This window comes from Salvelinus fontinalis, chromosome 8 (assembly GCF_029448725.1).
Source record: "Salvelinus fontinalis isolate EN_2023a chromosome 8, ASM2944872v1, whole genome shotgun sequence".
Classification (NCBI taxonomy): domain Eukaryota; kingdom Metazoa; phylum Chordata; class Actinopteri; order Salmoniformes; family Salmonidae; genus Salvelinus; species Salvelinus fontinalis.
In genome coordinates this window covers 13156960-13167161 of record NC_074672.1, presented here as the reverse complement: position 1 = coordinate 13167161, position 10202 = coordinate 13156960, and the positions used below count along the sequence as shown (strand labels likewise).

Below are 10202 nucleotides of genomic sequence, written 5' to 3'. Positions count from 1 at the left end.
CGCCTCCATGCTCTGGACACCACGCTGACAGACACAGCAAACCTTCTTGCCACAGCTCGCATTGATGTGCCATCCTAGATGAGCTGCACTACCTGAGCCACTTGTGTGGGTTGTAGACTCCGTCTCATGCTACCACTAGAGTGAAAGCACCGCCAGCATTCAAAAGTGACCAAAACATCAGCCAGGAAGCATAGGAACTGAGAAGTGGTCTGTGGTCACCACCTGCAGAACCACTCCTTTATTGGGGGTGTCTTGCTAATTGCCTATCATTTCCACCTTTTGTCTAATACATTTGCACAACAGCATGTGAAATGTATTGTCAATCAGTGTTGCTTCCTAAGTGGACAGTTTGATTTCACAGAAGTGTGATTGACTTGGAGTTACATTGTGTTGTTTAAGTGTTCCCTTTATTTTTTTGAGCAGTGTATATATTCACTAACATTCTAAAGTTTGGGGTCACTTAGAAATGTCATTGTTTTTGAAAGAAAAGCACATTTTTTGTCCTTTAAAATAACATCAAATTGATCAGAAATACAGTGTAGACATTGTTAATGTTTTAAATGACTATTGTAGCTGGAAACGGCTGATTTTTTTTATGGAATATCTCCATAGGGGTACAGAGGCCCATTATCAGCAACCATCACTCTGGTGTTCCAATGGCACGTTGTGTTAGCTAATCCAAGTTTATCATTTTAAAAGGCTAATTGATCATTTGAAAACCCTTTTGCAATTATGTTAGCACAGCTGAAAACTGTTGTTCTGATTAAAGAAGCAATACAACTGGCCTTCTTTAGACTAGTTGAGTATCTGGCGCATCAGCATTTGTGGGTCCAATCCAAAATTACATCTAGAATCGGCTTCCTATTTTGCAACAAAGCCTCCTTCACTCATGCTGCCAAACATACCCTTGTAAAACGGACTATCCTACCGATCCTTGACTTCGGCGATGTCATTTACAAAATAGCCTCCAACACTCTACTCAGCAAACTGGATGCAGTCTATCACAGTGCCATCTGTTTTGTCACTAAAGCCCCATATACTACCCACCAATGCGGCCTGTATGCTCTCGTCGCCTGGCCCTCGCTACATATCCGTTGCCAAACCCACTGGCTCCAGGTCATCTATAAGTCTTTGCTAGGTTAAGCCCTGCCTTATCTCAGCTCACTGGTCACCAAAGCAACTCCCACTCGTAGCCCGCGCTCCAGCATCCCCAGAGCCAACACATACTTTAGCTGCCTTTCCTTCCAGTTCTCTGCTGCCAATGACTGGAACGAATTGTAAAAGTCACTGAAGCTGGAGACTTATATCTCCCTCACTAACTATAAGCATCAGCTGTCAGAGCAGCTTACCGATCACTGCACCTGTGCACAGCCCATCTGTAAATAGCCCAACCAATTACCCCATCCCCATGTTATTTTTTTGCTCTTTTGCACCCCAGTATCTCTACTTGCACATCATCATCTGCACATCTATCACTCCAGTGTTAATGCTAAATTGTAATTATATCTCCACTATGGCCTATTTATTGCCTTCCCTCCCTAATCTTATTACATTTGCACACACTGTACATAGATTTTTCTATTGTGTTATTGATTGTACGTCTGTTTATCCCATGTGTAACTCTGTGTTGTTGTTTTTGTCGCACTGTATGCTTTATCTTGGCCAGCTCGCAGTTGTAAATCAGAACTTGTTCTCAACTGGTCTACCTGGTTAAATAAAGGCGAAATAAAAAAAGTATTGCCCTGACGACTATGTCTGCTTTAATGCTATTGGGCAAGTCATGGTAAATCTGTCCAGTAAAGAAAACCCTGCTTTTCACATTGGATAAACGAGACCATCGTCATTAAGCACCCCCCTCGAACCCCACCCATTGTGCACTGTGCATCAATTACTCTGAAATATTTTGCCACAAATTGATTCATTGCAATAACTGACCACTAAAAAGTGGTCTATTTTGCATATCCCTGATTTGAGTTTTTGGAATTTTCATTTAGTTTTTATCACTTCATTAAACAGTATTTAGAAATAATTATGTTTCAGCTCAGTGCTGACCTAATTAGAGTTTTTAAATCTATATAGGTCAAATGTATATTCTGCATATGATATAATGCCTTGAAGATGTATGCACCAAAGCCTGCTTCATTCATATTGATCAGCAGAAAAATGAATGACAGTCAGATACAATGTTACACTCCATTTGTCAACCTAACCTAGTTACCGTCTCACCATCTCCAAGCTGCTTCAAAGAAACCCATACAATCGATAGGCCTAGCTCTATAGAGCACACAATATAAACCCTGTGGCAAAAGTGTAATCTATTCTACATTCATTCTTGTGATTAGATCAACCTTGCAGAATGAAGGCCCTCCCATCCACTGAGAGAGATCCCCTATGATCCACTGATATTATCATGGATTGTTTAACTAATAGTCAAATGTATGACCCCAAAAAACCATCTGGGTCAGAGGGTTTAGACCCTTACTGTCATGCAGAGTGGAACAGGTGAACCCAAGAGCAGACTCAGACGAGGAGACTGGGATGAGGTAACCATGGTATTTATTGAAACACAGGGGGGGGGGGGGGGGGGGGGTTGAGTGCAGGCCAGGGGTGGGTTGCAGGAAACCAGGTGCGGAGGCTGAGGGTGAGGAAAGAGGTGTTGGGACAAGGTAAGCAGGTCCGGAGGGGAATCCAGGACAGAGTTGCAGGACTGACAAGAAGTCGGACTGGAGACAGGGACCAGAATCCAAGCAGGCAGAACTGTAGCGGAAAGGAAAACAGCACCAGGCAAGGGAAACCAGGAACAAACAGCTAGAAACATGGGCTGACTGAGCAGAGATTACAATCTGGCAGTGTGGAGGTGGCTCTGACTCGAGCACACCTGTCTCTGCCCACACAATCACACACACACACACAGAGGGAGAGGGAGAAAGCACTGGGGGAATGACGCCAGGTCAAGGAGACACAGGATGAGCACTAGAGGGCGTGACAGGACTAGATGTGACATTTTCTTATTTAAGGTCGCTGCCTCTATCAGCGCCAAGCCTATCTCTGACCTTTTTAACGTGTCTCTCCTCTCTGGGGAGGTTCCCATTGCTTTGAAGGCAGCCACGGTTCGTTCTTTATTTAAAGGGGGAGATCAAGCTGATCCTAACTGTTATAGGCCTATTTCTATTTAGCCCTGTTTGTCAAAGTGTTGGAAAAACTTGTCAATAATCAACTGACTGGCTTTCTTGATGTCTATAGTATACTCTCTGGTATGCAATCTGGCTTCCGCTCAGGTTATGGATGTGTCACTGCAACCTTAAAGGTCCTCATTTATGTCCCCATTGCCCTTGATTCTAAGTAATGTTGTGCTGCTATTTTTATTGACTTGGCCAAAGCTTTTGATATGGTAGACCATTCCATTCTTGTGGGCCGTCTCTGAGGGGTCTTTGGCCTGGTTTGCAAACTACTTCTCTCAAAGAGTGCATTGTATAAAGTCAAAACATCTGCTGTCTCAGCCACTGCCTGTCACCAAGGGTGTACCCCACGTTTTTCTCAATTTACATCAACAACATAGCTCAGGCAGTAGGAAGCTCTCTCATCCATTTATATGCAGATGATACAGTCTTGTACTCAGCTGGCCCCTCCCGGGTTTTTATGTTAAACTCTCTACAACAAAGATTTCTTTCTTAGTGTCCAACAAGCTTTCTCTGCCCTCAACCTTATTCTGAACAAAACAAAGGTCATGTGGTTTGATAAGAAGTATGCCTCTCTCCCCACAGGAGTGAATACTATCTCTGAGGGTTTAGAGCTTGAGGTAGTCACCTCATACAAGTACTTGGGAGTATGGCTAGACAGTACACTGTCCTCACTCCCCCCTATCTGAGATATCTACTGCAGCCGTCATCCTTCACATACAACACCCGTTCTGCCAGTCACATTCTGTTAAAGGTCCCCAAAGCGCACACATCCTTGGGTCGCTCGTCTTTTCAGTTTGATGCAGCTAGCGACTGGAACAAGCTGCAGCAAACACTCCAACTGGACAGTTTTATCTCAATCTCTTCATTCAAAGACTCAATCATGGACACTCTTACTGACAGTTGTGTCTGCTTTGCGTGATGTATTGTTGTCTCTACCTTCTTGCCCTTTGTGCTGTTGTCTGTGCCCAATAATGTTTGTATCCTGTTTTGTGCTGCTACCATGTTGTGCTGCTGCCATGTTGTGCTGTTACCATGTTGTTGTCATGTTGTGTTGCTACCATGCTGTGTTGTCATGTGTTACTGCTATGCTATGTTGTTGTCTTAGGTCTCTGTTTATGTAGTGTTGTGTTGTCTCTCTTGTTGTGATGTGTGTTTTGTCCTATGTTTTTATTTAATTTATACAAATAAAAATAAATTATCCTCCCACAGTAGACCGTCATTGTAATTAAGAATTTGTTCTTAACCAGACTTGCCTTGTTAAATAAAGGTTAAATAAAATAAAACAAATAAAATGTAGGCCAAGTACAAGTGTCATTGTGATTATTATTTGTATTCACGTCAAGTTATTCTGTTGCTTGTTTTAATATTTACTGTCAGTTGTAGCCTGACCACATTCAGTTATAAAAGCACTGTTCAATATGGGTGCTTTCATCAAAATGGGTAGACTTAAATAGCTTATATTATTGATAAAATGTTAGACTGCACCAACTAAACTTGAATTTGTGGTTGTTGTAGAACTACTGTCTGTGCTGCTGGTAATAGAGGTCAAATGACTCAAGCCTAGATCTAGGACAGGGAGCAACAGACACCCAACCCTCAAGCCCCCTTCCTCCCTGGTCCATCCGTTGCTAGGTGATGAATAACGAAGTTGCTTGGTTACAGGCCTAGTATCCACATAAACCGTCTTTATCTGTTAGTCACGTGACCAAGCTTGAATAGCAGTAGCAGTAAAAAGGAGTAGGACACAGCTGCCCCAATGGGGGATGTGACTGAGGCTTCCCTCCAAGTCCAAGTTCCTTGTTTTTATTTTCTCTTATACTGATTTATAGAGGAAACAGTTAAAACCTCCTTTCTCTATCTATGGTAGGATGAGCTGGAGAAGAACAAAATGTGGTGGAAAGAATTGTGAGAAGGATGGGTTAAACCTTGACTTTTGACAAACAAATGCCAAACAATGCATGTGGTATGGCAGTTTACACTAACTTTTTGAGGCATTGCTATGGCTTCATGATTTGTTTGGATAAGGGGGGAAAAATGTCCATAAAAAAATGATTGTATGTCATTCAACATGCAGCAGCGAAGTGGAAAGGCTCAGCGGCCATTCCCCTTTTTAGCACCCTGGTTGCTAACCACATGGGACTCAATGGCAACTATACACACTATCCCCGTAGGGTTATAAATGATACCCCCATTATCTGCTCCAGAAGCCACTGAGAGAAGAACACTAGAAAAACACAAAGTTGTTTATCATGAAAAGGTCTATTTTTATCACCTCTATAAAAAGCTATTTAAGATTTATGCCCTACAGTGGAATATGTTTTTTAAGCATGAACGGTAATAAGAAGTAAGCCACAGATACTGTAGACATGGCTGTTGATTTCAAAATCCACTTTGAAAGCTTTTATCATAATCGTAAAGTCCTTAAAGCTTTAATATGTTCACGGAGATAACCAGTATAGGCCAACAACTGCTTTTTGACTGCATTGGAAAACCATGAGTGCGATCTGTAGATTCCATAGAGGACCACACCCATCCAGCTGCTGTTTAACTTCAGGGCTCCTCCCTCATCTGTTGCGGTGTGGGGACCTCCCCCTGGAATTGTATAGGCATGAGACCACACGTCTTGTTCTGCTCCTTCTAAAGTGTACCTAAATCTCACTCACACTTACTGTATTAACCCACAATTGACATACATCTTTGTTTCTTGGCAGCTTACCCAGTGAGCAAAACTCATCAAAAATATGTAATTTCAACCAGTTTTTCTCACAGGTTATATTTAGAATATTCCAAAATAAAGCTCTAAAGACAAACAAATTGCTTGTGTCACAGATACTTTTTAGTGGATTTTACAGAGCAATTATTCACTTTACAGTATTTTTTGTTGTTGTTGTATGATTTAATCTTTATTTCACTAGGCAAGTCAGTTAAGAACTTACAATGGCTTTGTAGAACAACCTGATGTAAGCTTTTATTTATATATCTGCCAGACAAAATCCAGTACTCAGGATAGTCTGACAATGCAGGCTTTTCAAACCTCGGTTGTTGTGTAATCCTTCAGGACAGTCTGTGGGGTGATGTAGACTTATCAGGAAACTCAGACCTGAGCCCTTAAAGTCAATACATGTTTGGTCATTATGGCTATATTCAATTGGATAGATAGCAGAAAGGAAAACTGCTTCCTTAACAGGGATACACTCAGGCCAGCCCAGTGCATTCAGGAGCAAGACACGGTGATCACGTGATCAGCCCAGGGGATGACATTATCATTGCAGAGAATATAGGACAAAGAGGGAGGAGAGATAGGAGGAGAAAAATAGGCTTTAGCAGCATCATTGGACCTCTGGCTCAGCTTCAGTGAGATAGGTCCTTCCCTGATTCTGTCATTTTAAATTATTTATCTGGTACTGTTCCCTAAAAGGACTTTGGCCATAAATCTATATATAATCATAATTTAAGATGTGGGTATGTGTTTTAAGTTGTCTTATGGTGATAGATTGGAAGGTTTCTTTGAGCATTCTGACCTTCAGTATCTTCCAACACTCCCGTTGATTTGCAGTTAATAATCCTAATGCTAAAGCTATCCCTACACCTAAATATTGGATTGCTCACTCTCAAGGGTATTCATGATAAGATGCATTTTTAATTGGGGTGAACTATATATTCAAACAGCGTGACACTGGACATAGGGTCAATTCACTACCTTCCATTCCCTGAATTACATAACATTTAATAATTCTCATAATTCACAATTAGAAAAATACTAAATTAGCATAAAAGCTTCGTTTAAAAAATGTAATTTTCACACTCAAATTGGCGAATTACACAACGCATACTGCCTGTGCATAAATCTGGAAGCGCCGCCCCTCTCCATCAGCAGTTGTTGTGTCGACCCTGACCGGCAGAGAATACGCTCATTCATTCAGACACACATAGGGATCTCTCTGCGTATTGCTTTGTATTTTCCCTTATTGTTCAATCCTCCTTAGAAAACATGGTAAGTCATGTTGTTTTTTCAGCAATAATAAGCCTGAAATAATTACGTTTTTGATGTTTTCTAATGAGAATTTATAAAATTATGAGACAATATTACACCCTAATTGTGGCTATATGGGTCGATTCTTATTGTCTCGGTCAATGAATTCTGGATTGGGGGGGATTTTAAGCATTTTCGTGTTGTTCATCCATTTCCAAATGCAGAAGATTTGCTCAGGCTTCATTAGCGTTTGGAAATGGTATTGCATGCTATTTCGGTTTAATACAAGGGTATTACATAAATTGGTATGGCATTGGAATGAAAGAACAAGGGCACTACATTTGCATTCAGAATTTGTGTTAGCTATTGAAAACATGAATTGTACAATATTCATCAAAGGTAGCAACATTTATTTATCCAGGAAATGTATTTAAAATGGTAATAAAATGGGATTATATTCTCACTGTCATTCATTGTGTTGCTAGGTGTGGGAGGGCAGACTGGGTGGGGACAGAAGGACAGAATATATGTCTCTCTTCTGTAACATATGTCTAACATTATGTCTAGTTAAACCCTGAAAAGAAACCTATTCCTCTCCAGCTGCCAGCTGCATTTAAATTCCTTAGTTATGTAATATGACCTTCTTGTCAGTTTAGTAATGGTCAAATGTTTATAGATGTCAAGATTCCACTGCTATTCATTCATACTGTTCTTCAGTTTACATGTAGCCTACCCAGTCTTCCACTAGGTGGTGTTTTTGGCAAGTGTACATTTTTGTCAAATGTATTGTAATTCTGCTACATTAAAACCTTTTAAGGATCGGACCCTTTTTTTCAGCCTAAAATTACATACCCAAATCTAACTGCCTGTAGCTCAGGACCTGAAGCAATGTGCATATAATATAGGAGAATTTAACAGATTTGGTAAAAGATTTAAAAAAAGAAAAAACATACATTTCTTTGTATTTTTTTGTACCATCATCTTTGAAATGCAAGAGAAAGGCCATAATGAATTATTCTAACCCAGGCGCAATTTAGACGTTGGCCACTAGATGGTTTTAGTCTGATCCAATGTACTATTGCATATCTGTTCAAAATGTTGTATCAAGACTGCCCAAATGTGCCTAATTGGTTTATTCATACATTTCAAGTTCATAATTGTGCACTCTCCTCAAACAATAGCATGGTATTATTTCACTGTAATAGCTACTGTAAATTGGACAGTGCAGTTAGAGTAACAATAATTTAAGCTTTCTGCCCATATCAGATATGTCTATGTCCTGGGAATTGTTTTTGTTTCTTACAACCTCATACTAATCACATTAGCCTACATTAGCTCAACCATCCCGAGGATGGGACACCGATCCTGTAGAGGTTTAAATATTTTCCCATTTATTTTCCAGCGTGAGTGTATCTCTGTCCATGTGGGTCAGGCTGGAGTCCAGATTGGCAATGCCTGCTGGGAGCTCTACTGTCTGGAACATGGGATCCAGCCAGATGGACAGATGCCCAGTGACAAGACCATCGGAGGAGGAGACGACTCCTTCAACACCTTCTTTAGTGAGACTGGGGCTGGAAAGCATGTCCCCAGGGCTGTGTTTGTAGACCTGGAGCCCACAGTCATAGGTAAGCTTCCTGGTTCTCATTCAATTGAAATAAAGGTAGCTCCTTAATGAGCTGTTCATTTTCTCTCCTCAGATGAGGTGCGCACTGGGACCTACCACCAGTTATTCCATCCCGAACAGCTCATCACTGGCAAAGAGGATGCTGCCAATAACTACGCCCGTGGACACTACACTATTGGCAAAGAGATCATTGACCTGGTGCTGGACAGGATCCGCAAACTGGTGGCTATCTCAGAATGAATGAATTAAATATTTGATCAACTATCTGATCAGAATGTGGACTCCTTTTATTGACATGTTCCTCTTTCTCCTCAGGCTGACCAGTGCACAGGCCTTCAGGGCTTCCTGGTTTTCCACAGCTTTGGAGGTGGCACCGGCTCTGGTTTCACCTCTCTGCTGATGGAGCGCCTGTCTGCTGACTACGGCAAGAAGTCCAAGCTGGAGTTCTCCATCTACCCAGCTCCCCAGGTGTCCACAGCTGTGGTGGAACCTTACAACTCCATTCTGACCACCCACACCACCCTAGAGCACTCTGACTGTGCTTTCATGGTGGATAATGAAGCTATATATGACATCTGCCGTAGGAACCTCGACATTGAGCGTCCCACCTACACCAACCTCAACAGGCTCATTAGCCAGATTGTTTCCTCCATTACTGCTTCCCTTCGATTCGATGGTGCCCTTAATGTTGATCTGACAGAGTTCCAGACCAACTTGGTGCCCTATCCACGTATTCATTTTCCTCTGGCCACCTATGCCCCAGTCACCTCTGCAGAGAAGGCTTACCATGAGCAGCTCTCTGTCTCTGAGATCACCAATGCCTGCTTTGAGCCAGCCAACCAGATGGTGAAATGTGACCCTCGCCACGGCAAGTATATGGCTTGTTGCCTTCTGTTCCGTGGTGATGTGGTGCCCAAAGATGTCAATGCTGCTATTGCCACCATCAAGACCAAACGTTCTATTCAGTTTGTTGACTGGTGCCCAACTGGTTTCAAGGTTGGCATCAACTATCAGCCTCCCACTGTGGTCCCTGGTGGAGACCTGGCCAAAGTCCAGAGGGCTGTGTGCATGCTGAGCAACACCACTGCTGTGGCAGAGGCCTGGGCTCGTCTTGACCACAAGTTTGACCTGATGTACGCCAAACGTGCCTTTGTGCATTGGTATGTGGGTGAGGGCATGGAGGAGGGAGAGTTCTCTGAAGCCAGAGAGGACATGGCAGCCCTGGAGAAGGATTACGAGGAGGTAGGGGTTGACTCCATTGAGGGGGAGGGAGAGGAGGAGGGAGAGGAGTATTGAAATGTCCCTGCAGGCAAGACATTGTCAAACATTGTTACTGTTTCATGATCTGATTATGATACCTAATAAAATATTTAATTATATTAGCCATTTGTGCTCTTGGTCTTTATTCACAACATTATTTTGA

At 42.1% G+C, this 10202-nt stretch overlaps 1 protein-coding gene across 1 annotated transcript; it reads left to right on the top strand.

Moving 5' to 3' along the window:
* The first annotated feature begins 7038 nt into the window (after positions 1-7038).
* Positions 7039-10161, top strand: LOC129860607 (tubulin alpha chain-like). Its single transcript, XM_055931184.1, has 4 exons — positions 7039-7176; positions 8558-8780; positions 8853-9001; positions 9095-10161. The coding sequence occupies exons 1-4, from the start codon at positions 7174-7176 to the stop codon at positions 10073-10075; spliced, it is 1356 nt and encodes a 451-aa protein (XP_055787159.1). The 5' UTR covers positions 7039-7173; the 3' UTR covers positions 10076-10161.
* The last annotated feature ends 41 nt before the right edge of the window (positions 10162-10202 follow it).